The sequence below is a fragment of the Sminthopsis crassicaudata genome, chromosome 1 (assembly GCF_048593235.1).
Source record: "Sminthopsis crassicaudata isolate SCR6 chromosome 1, ASM4859323v1, whole genome shotgun sequence".
Classification (NCBI taxonomy): domain Eukaryota; kingdom Metazoa; phylum Chordata; class Mammalia; order Dasyuromorphia; family Dasyuridae; genus Sminthopsis; species Sminthopsis crassicaudata.
Genome location: NC_133617.1, coordinates 274,360,722 through 274,378,909, shown reverse-complemented (window position 1 = coordinate 274,378,909; position 18,188 = coordinate 274,360,722). Strand labels below are relative to the sequence as shown.

The window sequence follows — 18,188 nt, the reverse complement described above, 5'->3', positions numbered from 1 at the left end:
AAAAATTTTTTTTTGTTTTGCTTTGTTTTTGTCCCCTTTTCAAGTCTTTACTCAATTCTATCAGATGCTGTAATACTACTAGATTTTCAGATTGCAGAAAGATGAGGTAGTTTATGCAGTCACTTAGCAGATTAAAGTAATGGCACCAGTAAATTATAAATGCTTGTTGTCACTTTTTTAAATCTTTCTTTGATACTGCCTACTTTGGTACATGCTTCTAGATGCCCTAATGGAGAGGGGTTGGGAATACTGTCACATGTTCTCTGTAAATGTTATGTACCCTCACCTCAAACACCTGGTTCTGGCCTTCCTCTTCTTGCATTGAACCCTTAAAAAAAAAAAAAAGTAAGGAAGCTTCTTTGATCTTTTTCATTGGTTTTATGATATCATCGATGTGGTTACTCTCTACAATACTGTAGATTGCCACCCATTATGTGCAATTCTTGTCCACATTCTCTCATAAATCTGCCATAGGGGTCTACTCTTTTCCTTTAATTTCTTTGTATTGCATGGATATCTGTGAATCTGTTCTTTGATTTTCCCTTAATATTACATCAAAGCTGCATTCCAATCAAATATAACCTTCTGTTGAAAAATTGCTCCTCTGTCTTTTAGGGTCTTCTTTTTATGGAAATGACTCCCAGTAATTTCTATCTTGTGGTCCTGGTTCTGTCCTCTGTCACAAACAGAACAAATCTATTTTTTCAATGCCACAATTCTTCAGAAATTCTAAAGACCTCTTGGTCTGGTTTTCTTTACTTCAATAACCTTGGTTTCTTCAAATGTTTCTTGTGTTTCATGGTCAAGAGACAGCATAATGTAGACAAAAGAGGACTAGATCTGGAATAAAGGGAGACCTGGGTTCAGCTCCTTCATCTGTCACTAATTGTGTAATCATAGGCAAATCACTTAGATTTACTTTCTTCACTTGTAAAATTGGAATATTAATGCCTGTAGTATTTACTTCATAGGGTGAAATGAAAGTATCAAATGAAATAATGATTGTATCTTGCAAGCCTTAAAAGTGTGACATAAATGTCATGATATTAATATGACTTTCCTTTTCTGTAGTTACATCATTCTAGTTTGTCAGTGTCCCTCTTAAAATATGATAACCACAATATAATATTCCATACATAGTTTGTCCATAGGACTATTATATTCCTTGTGTCCTTGACTTAAATACTGTACTAATACTTATGCAGTGGACTAATACTTAATGCAGCCTAGGATTATAGTGTGTTTTTCAGAAGCCACAATTGACTTTCACCATGCTCAGACCTTTTTCATCTGAATTGTTAAGGCATATTTGCCCAATTTAAAATAAAATAAAACCTAAATGAAAGGTATCTTTCTTCACTGTATGTTCATCTTGTTGCTTTGTTCTGGTTTAGAGAAATGTTTTAAAATTTTGATTCTGTTATCTGGCACATTAACTATGCCTCTTTTATCACTTTGTATCATCTACAAACTTGATGAACACAGCATTAGGTAATTTGGAATGAGTAACTTTATAGAAAGGATAAGGTGTTTTTACTGTAATGAGAAGTGCTGGGAATTTTTGTTGGTTGTTTTAGGCCAAACCTGTAGGGAAAAAAAATTCTTTATGGCAGCTTTGCTTTAGAGTCATATGTATAGCGTAGGTGATTGTTTTTAAAATGACCATTACTGCTTATATTTGTGTTTTTTTGGTGATACTTTCATGGTTAGAGTATGATGCTATTAGAATGGCAGTTCTCAAAAACTATAAATTTCTATGTTTTTCTTGTTTCCATCTCTGAAACCTTTGTTTAATTCCTATCAATTACTCATCTTTAATATTATAGACAAAGCTTTCTTGGGAAAGGAATAAAGCCCACTTCAAGCTCAAATTTTATATTTTATCCCCTTTTAAAATTTTAATTAGTTGTAGGTATTTTATTTTCATTTCTCCTTTTTCCCCCTTTTAGTCAGAAAATATCTTTACAACATCTTTATTAATGATACCATTATTGGAAATACATGACAACAGGTGCAACCTGACACCAGAAAAACAAGATATAAATTCAGCCAACAAAACATACACACTTACTAAAAAGAAACCAAATCCTAGCACTTCCAAAGGTGTCAAATTGGAAAAGTCTCTTCAGGTATGGATTTATAAAATTTTTTTAGTGATTTAAAAATATTCAGTTATCAACTTGGTCCTACTGGTCATGAATTCTTTTCTTTCTAAACTGCAACCAATATAATAATCACTAAAGGATGCACTGACTGCTATTTTACAATGTAGTTTAAATCTGGGTTTCAAAAAGAGAATCTGTCATTTACAAATCTGTATATGTAGGTTAAATACTTTGAGATGTAACAAAGACTCTACACTGGTGGTTTTCAAGCTTCTTTGACTGATGGTACACTAAATTCATGCCTGTGTTTTTGGCACCCATCCTTCTATAACAAATGCAGCCCTGAAAAGATGTGTGGTTGGGGGCTGTCCCAGCAACCCCATTGCTACACGATTGTTCTGCTAAAGCAGTGAACGCCTGTGAGCTTCTGGCAGGCAGGTCACACAACAAAACCCCTTTCCCAGCTGCAGAGCAACTGTAGTACAGCTGCAGATCTAGACTTGAAAATTGTCTTTTAGGTATGATACACATTGGAAAATGTGAGAGGGCATTAAAGAGAGAAGTTTCTTTTCATGTCTGAGAGGATGCAGAAATAGCATCCTTCTAGATACTTAAGCATTTCTGAGGAATAACATTTGCAATTTGGTATATCCTGTCACCATGTCCAAGAGTCACTCTGGGTCACAATATTAGTTAAACTTATTTTTGGAAGCATTTGGGAGAATTTTGTTGTTGGTAATATGCAAATGGCCATTTGAACCATAAATTTGGCTACTCAGTATATGAAAGTCTGGATATATAAAACAGATTAACTAAGAGGCAATTATTAGCTTTATAAAAGAATTCACATACGGTTATTTTAGATAGCAAGCTCAGTGCATTTTAAAATTTTCAATACAGAAATGTAATTTGTCCATATTTTTTTCAGGGATACCTCTGTTGCATAAATTCATAGTAGTATGATAATAAGTAAAATATGAACTTTGTGCCATTCTTTATGAATTGTTATGCAAGAAATCCATTGTATTGTAAACAAATTTCTTAACATCACATTCTTTGTTGCTCATCCTTTTCTTACAAACTTCAACACAATAAAGCCTGAAAAGGAATTGCTGAAGTTTGCGCTTCACACTCAAGCTCAACTACTAAGAAACTGTCTTTAAACCAGCATCCTGAAACTTCCCTTCCCCCCAAGGGAACTATGAATTTGACCGACAATGAATGACTTCACTTTTAAACCTAAAATTCTGAATTGGTACAGCTATGTTTATTGCGGCAGATTTTAACTTTATTGTCATGTGTGTTTCTCTTTTTAGTCCAATTGTGAATGGGAAGCAGTGGTTTATGGAAAGACTGAAGATCAACTTATAATGACAGAACAAGCAAGAAGATACCTGAGCACATACACGGCAGCAAGCAGCACTTCCAGGGCATTAATACTGTAATGGTCAAGATAGCTGTGGAAAGCATGCCATTTCTTTACTATGTATTCTGCACTAAATTCGAGTGTAGTGAAATTTGTCAATGAATTGTTTTTAAACATTTTTAAGATGGCCTTAAAATTTTTCACATCTTTTAAATAAATATCAGGCAGGCTAAAAGCTAAATCATTTTAGTAAGGGGTTATCAGAACAATCTTGCAGTATTTTAAGGGATCTTAAAAATTGTTTTTAAAGAACAGTAAGAAAAGCAGCATATTAGAACATGAATAAGTATTTTAATAGCAAATTTTTCACATTTCGTTTCCATAAAATGTTTTCTACTATTTTGATGCTCTCTTTGATGCTGCAGTTTTGTTATAGAGTAGGTTATAAGTACTTTATGATTTCTGAAACCACATGACCTGTGTGTGAGAGAGCATGCACAGTTTGATGAAAGTACTTTGGCTTACATGCTTATTTGCTTATGTAGCACTCTGTTCTACTATGTATTAAGAAACACAGTGGAAAGAAACATAAAAGAAGGGTAGAAAGTTGCACTACTAGTTTTTTGTATTCTTCAAAAACAGTGAAATTAACTACAGTGTTAAATATATTTATTTGAAATTGGTACTAGAAATAAGATGGGTTGAATAAAGGGTTTTTTCATTTTTAGTACAGAGTCAGTATTTTCTTCATAAATCTCAGAAGAGCTGAGAGCTTTGTTGAATGTATTGTACAGTAGGTAGGGGCAGGAAAACTTTGTAAATTGGAAAGGAGTCTGTTTTTATAATTTATTTTCATTTTAAAGCTTAAATGTAGATATTTATATGTATACAGGGTGTCTAGAAGTCAATGTTGTTTCCTGTTTAACAGCTATATTAAGGACAAGTTTGGACCTTGAAGTTTGAAACAGCAATAAGTTATAGCCTGCAAAGAATACAAATTCTATGCTGTATGTCACATCTACCTAAATATTGCACTATGCCCTTTAAATCATGTTGGTTATAAAGTAGTTATTACAAAATTTTTACTAAATTATAATTTAACTTTTTCTTTTTTAATTATATCTGAGGGTCATGTAAATTAGCATAATAATTTGTACATGTGTTTTAAAATTGAGCATTTTATTTTGTTAAAACACAACATAGCACCATGGTCCCTAACCAAGTCTTATCTGCACTTAGAAGTTTATAATATTTACTTAGCATTTCAAAAATAGAGCAAATATTATTCTCTTATTTATACAGGAAAAACTTTTGTCCTTTTATAAAACTTTTGTGTTTCTCTACAGGTTACAACAGTTGCTTCAGTTGCCTATTTTAGGTATTTGCACTTATTTTATTTCTTTTTGAAGGAATGTCTTGGTTTGCTTTTGTTGTAGAGATTTTATGTAGTTAATTCCTTGCAGAGTATAATGGTGTGCTGTCAATTTACACTGACAGATAAATAGAATTGTACACTGTAGTTTTAGTTATTTATAATTAACACACTCTCTCCCTCTCCACTCCTGAAGTATGCTGCTATAGAGAATAGCAGAATCAGCTTGCTGCTATGAGAGACGGAAAGAGCGACCACCATATGCACTGTGTGTAAAGATAAAATCAAATGATGGCAGGTTCTCAAGTTAACTTTAGGGGATCAAACATTACCAGGAAAATACTTGCTGAACTGATATTCTCAAATCCCAAGGGTTGAGCTTTGGTTATCTTTCTAAACATGAAAATGTTACAGTGGCTTAAAAGAAAAAAGCAACAGTTCCAGGGTCTGTCATCTGTTTTAATGTTAGATAGGAATTGAAATATCAAAAGTTTGAATTTGTAGCTACTGTGCAGTAGACCTAAAAGGATTTCAATCTATTTAAATCTTGAGTCATGTTGGCCCTCCCAGTTTTGTATACTGTAGTGAGAAGTGCAGAAAATATACAGTATTAAAATTATGCCTTATCGATATCACATAGAACAACCAGTTTGGACTTCGTTAGCAAACTTATTGGGGATATTAATTCCTTGTTATTAATGAACTTCTTGCAGAAGTTACACTATGAAAAACAAATTGACATAGCAGAATTATAAAGTGTCATTTTATTTACAGTGAGCCAGTGGCACATAATGGGCAGTAGATTGATTTTTTTTTTTTTCTCTGAAGACCATAGCTAATATGGGTGCACATAGTCTAACATCACCAAAGTCTATCATCTGGAAAGATCGGCTTTTTAAAAAAAAAATAGAAGATTTCTTTTTCTTGAACATTAATCCAAAATATTAATGTTTTCCAGATTTTATAAACCAAGGTTTACTGTACATAGTATATATTAGAGTTGGTATTGGTTGAGCCCTTTAGCTAACTGCTTTTGTTGCTTTTGCAAGATGTCAATATTTAACATGTCAGATATTTTAAGTCACCTTTTTACTGTTTTGTATATATGTGTGCATTATAATTTTTCAAGATGTTCTAAACAACTTAGATAAACATGTAGCAGCCAAACTTGTGTGGAAATGGGCTATGCATATAAAATATTCCATCTTGCCTTTGGGTTTTGACATTAATGTACAACAATTACAATTGTAATTGTAAAAGAATCTTTTGTAAGAGAATCTTGGGTACAATGCTGATTTATGTTAACATCCAAAATAAAACATCTGTGTACAAGCTGACTTGAAATTTTCTTTTGTTTGATGAATTATTCTTTTGTGTGTGATGATATTGGCTTCACTAAAAACATTTAAAATTTATTTTCTGACTCCTCCTTAGGACATAACCATAACTGATCACAACAACCATTTATGGAATAATATATTGCATATAAACTCAGCATGAAATCAGGTTTTTTTCTTTATAAATTATTCGTTTATTTACAAAGCATGTGCATAGGTAATTTTTCCAACATTGACCCTTGCAAAACCTTTTGTTCCAAATTTTCCCCTCCTTCCCCCTACCCCTTCCCTAGCTAGCAGGTAGTTTAATACATGTTACATATGTTGAAATACATGTTAAATCCAATGTATGTTTACATATTTATATAGTTATCTTGCTGCACAAGAAAAATCAGTTCAAGAAGGAAGGAAAAGAAAAACCAAGAAAGAAAATAAAATGCAAGCAAATAACAGAGAGTGAGAATGCTATGTTGTGTTCCATCCTCTGTTCCCATGGTTCTCTCTCTGGGTATAGATGACTCTCTTCATCACTGAGCAAGTGGAACTGGTTTGAATCCTCTCATTGTTGAAGAGAGCCACATCCATCAGAATTGATTGTTGTATAGTCGTCTTATTGTTGTGTATAATGATCTCCTGGTTCTGCTCATTTTACTTAGCATCAGTTCATGTAGGCCTCTCCAAACCTATGAAATTAGTTTTAACATAACACTCCTGCTTGGATTAAACCTTGGTGTGAGGGAAAGATAATGTGATTTGTCAACCAATCAGATATTCTCATTTCAATGCATCTTCCTTGGGTAACTAGAAGCACTTTCCACTGTGTAACATCTCAATTGCTTTTTTTTTTTTTTGCTTGTTAAAAAAGACATGAGCATTTTAAATTAGCTATCTACTGGTAATTAGATCTCATCTAAACTTAATGAGAATTTTGCTGTGGGAGAGCAGACATTATCAATGGTATCATAAATACCATATGACTTAAATCTTGGAATATCAATCTATAAGAATCAAAATTGTGGGTAATTGAAATGGCTATGGGTAGGTGCATAGTGGACAGAAATGGTCTGTGGTATATGACCAATGAACGTGCATGCAAAAAGTGGTATAAATTATGTATAGGGAACAACTTTTAAATAGTAATAGTAGGAACTAGACCCATTAAATGTTATTCATAGATGCTTGAATTCTGAGAAAAAGTCTTGAAATTCACGTGTAATCAGGAATTACTAATCAAAATCATATTGTTTCTGCCTGACAACGGATTAATCATCAATGTGAGGGTCATGACATGCTTTCTTCCATAGAATTCATATTTCTAGCTTTCTTGATCAGGGACATTTCCTTAAGACTTTTTAGTTTCCCCACAAATCCAAAATTATGTACTTTTTTTTTTTTTTTTAACTCTGGAAAAGGACTGTATAGAAAGACAATGCTAATTGAGCACTTTTAAAATTTCTTCTGCTAAATTTTTTGTATAACCTGTTTTAAGCTGTAGCTGTGATTTCTGAGCAATTTAATTTTTATGTTCTCATTCTAGCTCTCTATTCTCTATTTCATCAAATATTACATTGCCACATTATGACTGACCACCAAACAAAAAAGCTGTCATCACATAGACATTTCTTCTGCAATGTAATAGGAAAATGGAATCAACTAAAAGTTGAATTGAACTCAAAAGTTCAAAATACAGCAAGGGCGTCAGACTGTCTAATAAATTATAATTCAAACTGTAAAATTATTGCTAGAAAAAAGCTGATACAAACTGTTAGCACTATTGTCTTTCTACCCAGGTTACTTATACCTTCGGAATCCAATTCTTAACGTGAACAAGAAAATTGGATTTATACACATATATTGTATCTAGGTTGTACTGTAACACATGTATTGCCTGTCATCTAGGGGAGGGAGTAGAGGGAGGGAGGGGAAAATTTGGAAAAATGAATACAAAGGACAATGTTATTAAAAAAATTACTCATGCATATGTACTGTCAATTTTTTTTATAATTTTATAATAAAATTAATTTTTAAAAGCTGATACAAAATGAAGTGAAAAGAAAAAGAACAAATCTATTTTTATGTCAACTTGACAGCTTAATATAAGAAAGAAAATGGCAATGCAAGATAAAAGACCGGTGACTTCAACATTAAATAAGACAACTTTAATGAAAACGTCAACATTGAAGGCATTGCTACAAAATGAGCAAAGTAAAAAGTTATAAACTTCTCTAAATAAGAAAATGAAAGAATTGGGTTGATATAACCAGAAGGACTGTATTTTCAAAAAGAACAGTTAACATGAAGAAACTGTTAACACTAAAAGTCAATAAATTATACATTCAAATTTTTTGTTATTCAAATCAAAATTAAAAGTGAAGAAATCAACAACATTTAATGTTTTACAATGAATTCCAATTAAATAAAATATACCAAAATATACAAAAAATATTAAAAGATGGAAGAAAGTATAATTACATGTACTTTGGTTGTGAATAGAAAATAACCTTTGTTAAGTAAAAAAAAAAATTTAAGGGCACAATACATGTGCTTGATTATATGAAAATAAATGTTTTCTCTATAATAGCAACTACAAAAAAAAAAAAAAAAATCAACCCCCTGGAAAATGACACACACACAAATAAAGCTTGATATTTAAAATTCAAAGACAATATCTAGTTCCCAGTATCTAAAAGTGATCAAAGTATATTTTAGGAATGTAAACACAAATTGTTAATTTTTTAAAATGTTCAGTCATTACAGATGTAAACTAACACAATTTTGAGGTACCATCTTAAACTTGTCAACTTGGCAAAAATAATTAGAAGCAATTAAATTCAGTTTGGACAGAATTATGTAGAAATAGGCACATTTAATTGCTAGCAGAATTGCAAACTAGTAAAGTCTTTGAGAACAAGCCCATAGTTTGCAGCCAAAGTTACAAAAATCACATTAATACGATAATCCATCTATTAAAATGTTGGGAGATATTTCCGAAAGTATTTTCTAAAAGGAAAAAAAAAAAAACGAAGCAATTTAACAAGCAATAGCCTAAGAGTTAAATTGCAGTAAATTAATATAGAATATGGTTCTAAAATGCAATTAAATCAGATAGGAATATAAAGAAATTTGGAGAGTCCTTTATGAGCCTTTGTTATAGCTATGAATTGACCAATTATTCTGGAAAGCATTTTGTAACTATAACTCCAAAGTCACACAATTGCATATGCCCTATGACCTAGCAATAGTACTTTTAGACATACTAAAAGAGGCTGAAGCAACTTACATATCTAAAATAATAAACCCTTTGTTGCAGCAAAGACATAGTACCCATTATGTGGGAAATAACTGAACAAATTCTATCTAGATTGAAGGCTTATTTATCTGTTTCCTCTTCTTGCTTTTTCTGTATCTTCTGTAGTTTGGTTTCTAGTAATTGCTCTCTCTAAATTGCCAGTGATTTCTTAATTGCCAGATTTGATTGAAAACAATCTTGATTTTTTTATTTTGTTAGTACTGTTCACCTCCCCATATTTTCTCCTCTTTGGGTTTTGTGACAGTTCTCTCCTATCTTTCTGTATCCCTTAAAATCTTTTGTTTGATGGCCATGCCATATGCACAAATTGTGAGTGTTCCTCAAAGCTCTGTCTTCTCTCTATACTCTCCAGTCTAGTGAACTTGTTAGCTCTTCTGGTTTCAATGATAATCATATGCATATGATTTAAAAGTCTAAAAATTCAGCCCTAAATTTTTCTCCCTAATTCCATATTACCAACTGTCAAACATTTCAAACTAATGTACCATCAGTATCTCAAACTCAAAATCTCCTGCTGCACCTACTACTCTTCTGAACTTCCCTACTTCTATTGAAGCAATTCAAGTTCTCACTTTGATATCATTCTCAACTCCTTACTCAAAGGATATCCAAGGATTAGCCAGATCTCTTTTTGTTTTTACTTCCAGAATATCTCTTATAGTTCTCTCCTGTCACTTTCATAGTCATAACTCAAGTAGGTAATAACCATTTTCTTGTGCTATTATTGCAATAATATCCTAATTGGCCTGTCTCAGGTCTCTCTACTCACATTAATCAATTCTCCGAAAAGCTACAAAACTCAGTTCTATCTATATTATTATTTATTTCAATAAACTCTAGTGGGTTTCTGTTCTAGGATCAAATTCGACCTCTTGTTTGGCAAATACTTCACAATTTGACCCTTTCCTATCTTTTTAGTTTCCTTATATATTACTCTCCTTCATATACTCTGTGGTCCAATTAAAGTGACCTTATTGCTGTCCCTCTTCACTTCTTGAAATGCCTGGTTTCTTTTAAGTCTCAGCTAGTGACATCTTTTGCATGAGGCTTTTCCTGGTCCCCACGGTTTCTAGAGCCTTCCCCTCCTAGGTGTTTAGATCTCTACTCTATATGTATCTTATATGTATCTATATTTGTGCATATTGTCTCCCCTTTGGAGTGTAAGCTCCTTGAAGGCACAGACATTTCATGTTTTATTTTCAATGCTCAATAGCACAGTGCTTGGCACTTAAATACTTGATTGATTGTAGTATATATACTACAATTAGAAGTGATGAAAAAAAAACTTGGGAAAACTGTATGTGAGCTGATACAGAATGAAATGAGCACAACCAGCAAAATATCACATGATAATATACCCACAATAGTGTTAAGAAGAGCTCCTTAAACTGAAATCTAACCCTCATTTTAGAGTTAGGTCAAAAGGGACACAAGGTGAGGACAGATGTTAACAGGCGGTTCTGTTCCTAATATTATTTAAGAGCCAAGGGATTTGGGGACTTTGACTCAGGGAAAACTACGGAATTCCATTGACTTCTACCTTGGGGTTAAATGGCCTGTAGGTAGAAGGCAGAAGTTGTGTAAGTGAAGGAGCCAATATGGAAGAAAAGTATGCTGATACTATGGTGAGCATGAGATATACCATGAAGAACAGACAGAAGATAGGCCATGAATGATATACTAGGCAAATCCTTAAAGAAACTATTGACCTCTTCTGCTTTTCCTGGATAGAAGAAAATGTGTCATTGAGTCATTTAGATTGTTCCAAGTTTCCCTCTTCCTCTCCCTCTTCTTCCCTTCCTCCCCCCATCTCTTTCCCTCTCTTCTTCTTCTCTCTCTCTCTCCTCTCTCTCTCTTTGTCTTTATCTCTGTTTTCCTCTCTATCTCTGTGTCTCTCTTGCTCTGTCTCTGTGTGTATGTCTCTCTGTCTCTGTCTCTCTTATCTCTCTGTCTTTTTCTCTGTGTGTCTCTCTGTTTCTGTCTCTGTCTCTTTTTCTGTTTCTTTCTTTTTCTATCCTCTCTGTGTCTCTGTCTCTGTCTCTGTGTGTCTGTCTCTAGCTCTGTCTCTTCTCCTCTCCTTTTTCTCTTTCCCCCTCTATCTACATACACACTGTCCCCTTCTCCTTTCTTTCTCCCATTTTATCTCTCTCTCTCACACACACTCTCTTTGAGCTCAGGAAGCATTCACCTTTGTTCATTTATTCCAAATGTTTATTTTGTTGTGAATAGATCTTTGGACTAGGAGGTAAGGAGATGTGGGTTTGAATTCTGCTTCAGTTACTGATTATGTGACTCTGGGCAAGTTAAAATCTGTCTAGATCTCAAGTTCTTTATTTATAATGTAAAGGGGATGCAGTCAATTACCTATAAGGCCCTTTCCATGTCTAAAACTACAATTTTGTGAAATGTGATTCAACTGTTGAACAACAGAAAGGCAAAGCTATGTGCATTTTATTAAATGCTTTTAAATCAAACCTGAAGATGAAAGAATGTTCCTTGTTCTAGAAAGATGAAATGTTTGTCTGAATATAGGACTTGGAGCTAATTTAGGATATTTTTTTTTATTGGTAGCAAAAGGCTGACATTTTCCATTCACCTTTTTTTGAGAATAGCTTTATGTTGTTTGAGGTTTAGAAAAACAAACCACACTCCCAAGGAGTCTGGGTGGGGAACTCTTGTTGCTTGGAAAGGGAAAGACATGCCCCAAAAGGGGAGTGAGCTGTTGGAGAAGCTCCATCCATATAAAAGTAGAGTCAATAGTAGGTTTTTATTGTTGCTCAATCATTTTAGTAGCCTTCAATTCTTTGTGACCCCATTTAGGGATTTCTTGGCAAAAATTCTGGATTTATTTGCCATTTCCTTCTGCAGCTCATTTTAAAATGATGAACTGAAGGCAAACAGAATTATGTTTATTTGCTTAGGAACACACAACTATCAAGTATCTGAGGCTGGATTTGAACTCAGGAAGATGTTTCTTCCTGATTCCATCCATTGCACTATCTGGTTATCCCAAAAAATTGTTTTAAAATACAAAATAATAATAATGGGTATATTGGTTAAGTGATAGTGAATGATGATTGCTCACTATGTGTTGCTCTTCAGTACTACCTGTTAATTACAAAGTTCTTAATTTCATATATAATCCTCTTTTTATATTTTTATAATTAAATATTTATGCTTGTTAGTAATTAAGGTCATGAAAAACAAAACCCTCTCTGCAATAATGTAAAGGTAAAAGTGCTGAACCAGAAGAGAGTGTATACTATGAATGCAGGAAAAATGGATGGAAATGAAGGCACAAAGAAACCCTTTGGAAACTCAGGGAATGAATGATAGTTTATTTTAACATTGACATATTGAAATAACTTTTAATAGAGACAACTTATTTAAATAATGGCAAAGTAAGTTTAGTTGATTTTGTTTTTATTTAATGTTGTTATAATCAATCATATGTATCTGAAAAAAATCTTTATTACTGATGAGTCCTTCCTTTCCTCCCTTTCCTGGTGAGGTTTTAACACTTTGTCAAGGGTTATATGTTCACTTTTTTATGTACACATTTATTTGTGTAGGTGTAAAATGAAGATATCTAAAGCCCAAGTGATACTAATATAAATATCAAGCTTTTTCATCAGTGATCTAGGAAAAATACTGACAAATACATTTTAGATTTGACTTTTAGAACTTTCTCTGATATTTTTTCATATTAATATTTGCTTCTATAGAGGATTGTACACTCCTCTTGTAGCCAAAGTGTTTCCTGGAAATAGCTTGTAGAAATCTTTGGGAATGAAATTTACAACAGGGAGAACGTAGGACTTAATGAATAAATGAATTTTAAAAAATTAATTAGTATTTATTATCTGTTAAGTTATAGAGTTACAAAAAAGGAAAATAAATAGTTCATGCAGAAACAAATATACAAAGAAAGTTTCAGTTCAAGTTAAATGGAATGGCTTTATATCTTTACATTGATAAAGCAGATGATAATGAATCATTTTCATGTAATTGTCATTGATTGTACTATATATCTTTCTGCTTTTGACACCTTTGCCAATGCCAGTGGATATGGTATTGGTTTTAAGTAGGAGTTCTTGTTTTCAGGTACTTAGATGCTGTATGATTTTAGACACATCACTTTTAACTACTCTGATCAGCTTACTCATCTGTTAAACTAAGATTATAATATTGATACTATTTGCTTCTAAGGATTTTTGAAAGATAGATATAAAATGCTATATAAATATGACCTCTTCTTAACAAGATTCTTGCTGACTGCTCAAAGATATGGAGAAAGTACTTTGAATGTTGTTCTACATTGGATTTCCCTATAGTGATTGGTAAAGAACAATTCAATAGGGATTGGTAAATCCCCATGATGAATAATAGACCCACCAGAGGTCAGCCATAAGCAGTATGTTCATTCAGTGGGGCATGAAATAAACACATTTATAGGCTTTTGTTCAGTAGACATGCTGGCTTTCAGAGCAAATCCATCTGAGACTGCTCACAGCTACAGCCTGAAAATTTATTAATAGCCCTTCTGTTCACCTTCTCCATCTTTTCATAATCCTTTATTCCCCATTGACCAAGGAGAGGTTCCTAATTTTTTTTCTCCTATTGGTAGAAAACATCAAAAAATAAAGTTTCTTAGCATTTCCCCCCCCTTTTTTTTAAAGTTACAATAATTATAAAGGAGTACATTCAGAAAAAATGCTGGATAAGGGCTTGTGCTTTTTTAAGATTTAAAGGATCTTTATCTTGTAACTTAAATAAAAAATGAAAGCAATGTCAGTAAATAAACGGAAGGGACTATCATCCACAAGCAGTGCAAACACCTAGCTCTAGATGCTAGAGTGAATAATAGATACAAATTCCAAAAACAAAAAAGCAAATACAGTCTTTTTCTCAAGAAGCTTAATTAAAATTCCTTAAGTGGGGGGAAATGAAGTAGAGTTGAGTATAACAAATACACATACAAAGTTTGTATAAATGAATACCAAGTAATTTTACTTCCTATTAATCAATTCTTCATCTTGTCCAATCTTTTGAATACTCCCTGGTTTCTCAATCTCTTACTCTTGCTCCAGCCTTAATTTCCTCTTCAATTATGATGTTCAAGATCATGTTATACTCTATCTCGTTGCCTCCTTGTCCTTTAAATTAATATATTTCCAATTCCCAGATCTGGATTACCCTTATCACCTGTATCCTTTGTCCTACTCTTGGACTACTGACTTCTTTGGAGAATGTTGTACAGCTATGATTGACGGAGGTCCACTAAATATTCTCATTCAAGTAACTAATCTCAATTGGGCTTTCACTAATGTAAAACAATCCTTTATTCCCACATTGAATCTTATCTTGATCCCTTCCTTGGCTGTTTCAAACTTCTCTTCTCATGAGAAGGAGCTTTTGCATATTTATAAGATGTTTCAGAGGTAGAATTGACAAGAAAAGGCTATTGATTGCATGGGTGCGGAAGTGGAGAGAAAAGAAAAGAAAAGAAAAGAAAAAAGAAAAGAAAAGAAAAGAAAAGAAAAGAGGCAAAAAAAAAAAGAGAGTGTGACTTGGAGGATGACTGATAGTGATTTCAAGAGAAATAGAATTTTTGGAGGAGGGGCAAGTTTAGTGGGGGGGGAAATGAATATCATTTCAGATATATTGAATATGAGATGCCAAGGGGACATCCAAGTAAAATGTCCACAGATAATTAGTGATGTAGAAGTAGGACTCAGGAGAAAAATAAAATAGAAAAAAAAAAGTCTTGCTCAGGTTAGATGACCTTTAAAATCTATACTCAATGATTCTGTGATATTTATAGATAGTAAGGAAGGAGCTGCTGAAATGGAGTGGGATAATCATAGTTGGCCTGACAAGGAAAAAAAACCACTTCTTCAGAGACTGGAACAAACGAGGAGAGAATAAGTGACAATGTGGAGAGATTTTATATTATAGAGTTGGAGAGATGAGGGAGCTATAATTCATGGTCTCAATTTTCTTGAAAAAGTACAAGATGAAGTCATTTATTAAAAGGGACAGGAAGATGAGATTGGGGGATTAAAAATTCAAATTCAGCACAGGTGTGTCCTCCTGCAAGTAATCTTTCCTTATCCTCCCAGTTGGTTTTAATAGAATTCCTCTTCTTCTCCGTCCTGGAAATTTTGCTGTTTCCTTCTTTATGTTCATGTTATATCCTTTCTAGAATAGAAATTCCTTAATAGAATGATTACTTTTTTTGTTTTTATATTCTCAGCACCTAAAACAGTGCCTGATACATACTCATCACTTAATAAAATGTTTATTGAATGGAATTGGGCCTCACAAGTCTTCAGAGGAAAACCAAACTGAGAATACAAAATCTCAAATTTTCATGAATCCAACCATCATATACTGCAGTGTTGATTATATTGATGACTGCATTTGATAATGATTATTAGCATTCTGCTAAGGCTAATTCTAATTCATTGCTTTACATGTATTGTAGAAGAAAGGGAAGTAATAGGAAAAAAAAACCTAATTTAATTCAGATTAGCAAACATTAAACACAATGTATCAAAGCTGTATGTTGCACTAAGTATATAAATATGAAAAATTATATTCTCTAGACTTAAGGCACTTGAAAGACAACTTTTTTTTTTCAGGATGATTTAATTGTAGAAAGTAGAATCATTATACTAATTCTAGTGAGCTGCCAAAATGAATTCAGATCCTAAACTACAGATTTTGGTTATTTTTACATTTTTATTTTTATATTTTTGTAATGATCTGGTTAGCTTTCTGGAGGTCTTTGGACCAGCCTTCATTTCAGCTGAGTAATCACCATGACAATAGCCAAGTGATAAAATCCAAAAGTCTTTATTGTCTGTTCACAGTCTGTCTCCTTGCCTGGGGTTTTGCTAGCTTTCTGGAGGTCCTCCAGAATGTGTCTTGGTTTCTGTGGAGGAAGCAGGAGGACCACCACTACCACAGTCTCTGTCTTGAAGTCTGTCTCAGTCTGAGAGCTTGTGCTCCAGCCTCCAGTCCTCTGTCTTCTCTGAGTCTGTCTCAGAGTCTGCCTCTAGGTCTGACTCTGACCTCTTAAATACTCTATTACAATTAAATTCATTCATCATACTGTGTATAAGCCAATAATTATATCACTAGGGAACCATTATTTGTTGTAAGATTAATTCAATCATACTGTACTAGAGAACTATTAATCACCATGCTAAACTAGATAACCATTGTCTTATCAATTCCACTGAATTAACATCTTGTTGTAAAAACTCTTGTTTCAAGTACATTTCTCCAGAATTCTGGCCCATTATATATTCTCATTTAAGTACCCCCAAAAAAGAGAGAGCAATTCCACATATATAGTAGAACACCAAAATAAGGATTCTACATGAAACATTAATCTCCATTTACACACACACAGTATATCATAAGTTTTACATTTTACTTTCTAAACTGTTCTTGTCTGCTCTTTCTTGTTGCCTTCTGTGCACTTAAAACATGTTACAATAACTGTCTCTTTTTTTTGGAATCATTTTTTCTAAGTTCTCTTTCCTTCATTTCCTCCTCATAATTAATGGAGAGAAAGGAGGAAACAACCAAACAATTCATAACCAATAAACACAGTCAAGCAAAACAACTATATAGAATGATCATATAAAAAAAAAAAGGTATGCCTCTCTCAGCTCCTACTGTTTAGATAATTTTTTGATGTATTTAAAATTTTTAATTTAAATTCTTTTGAGTTCTGTAATATCTCCCTTCCTCCCTCCCATCCTCATACTGGAGAAGGGATTTTCACACACACATACACACACGCAGAGTGAAACAATACTATGCATACTTCAAATTATCAGTTCTTTTTCTGGAGGTGTATAGCTTCTTCCTTTATAGGTTCTTTGTAGTTCATTTGAATATTTATAATACACAGAATAGCTTATCCATTCACAGCTTTTTTTTTCAAACAAGATTGCTGTTACTGTATCCAACATTCTCTTGGTTCTGTTCTTTTCATTCTTCATTATTTCATGCAAGTCTTTCTATGTTTTTTCCAAAATCAACTAGTTAATCATTTCTTACAGCACAGTAATATTCCATCATAACCATTTACCACTACTTGTTTTAGTCATTCCTCATTTGTTGGACATCTCTTCAGTGCCCAGTTCTTTCCTACCAGAAAACGAGCTGCTATCAATATTTTAAAATAGATAGATTCTTTTCTTTTTTCCCTCATCACCTTGAGAAAACAGATCTAATAGTAGTATATTGCTGGGTTAAAAGATATACACAGTTTTAAAACTCTTTGGGCATAATTCCAAATTGGATCAGTTCATAGTTCCACCAACAGTGTATTAAAGTGTCTCAATTTTCTCACATCCCCTCTAGTATTTGTCATTTTCCTTTTTGTCATGTTAGTCAATCTAATAAATGTGAGATGATATCTCAGAGTTGCTTTAATTTGCATTTCTCTAATCAATGATGATTTAGAGCATTTTTATATGAATATATATCTATACATAGGTATCTTTGATTTCTTCTTCCAAAAAGTATTGTTCATATTCTTTGACCACTTATCAATTGGGGAATGACTCATATTCTAGTAAATTTGACAAAGTTCTCTATATATTAAGATATGAAATCTTTATCCATGAAATTGTCTATAAAATTTGTCCCCCACTTTCCCATTTTTCTTCTAATCTTG

At 32.9% G+C, this 18,188-nt stretch overlaps 1 protein-coding gene across 7 annotated transcripts in view; it reads left to right on the top strand.

Moving 5' to 3' along the window:
* MYBL1 (MYB proto-oncogene like 1) overlaps positions 1-6,180 on the top strand; it is a 60,230-nt gene extending 54,050 nt beyond the window's left edge. For 5 of the 7 annotated variants that reach the window (XM_074278806.1, XM_074278804.1, XM_074278805.1 and 2 more), the window contains 2 exons: positions 1,950-2,129; positions 3,422-6,180. In XM_074278806.1, the coding sequence (XP_074134907.1) occupies positions 1,950-2,129; positions 3,422-3,550 (309 nt within the window). In that variant the 3' untranslated portion in view covers positions 3,551-6,180. The remainder of the gene's footprint in view (positions 1-1,949; positions 2,130-3,421) is intronic. The other 2 variants (XM_074278808.1, XM_074278807.1) reach the window with 1 other exon arrangement.
* Positions 6,181-18,188: the final 12,008 nt, after the last annotated feature.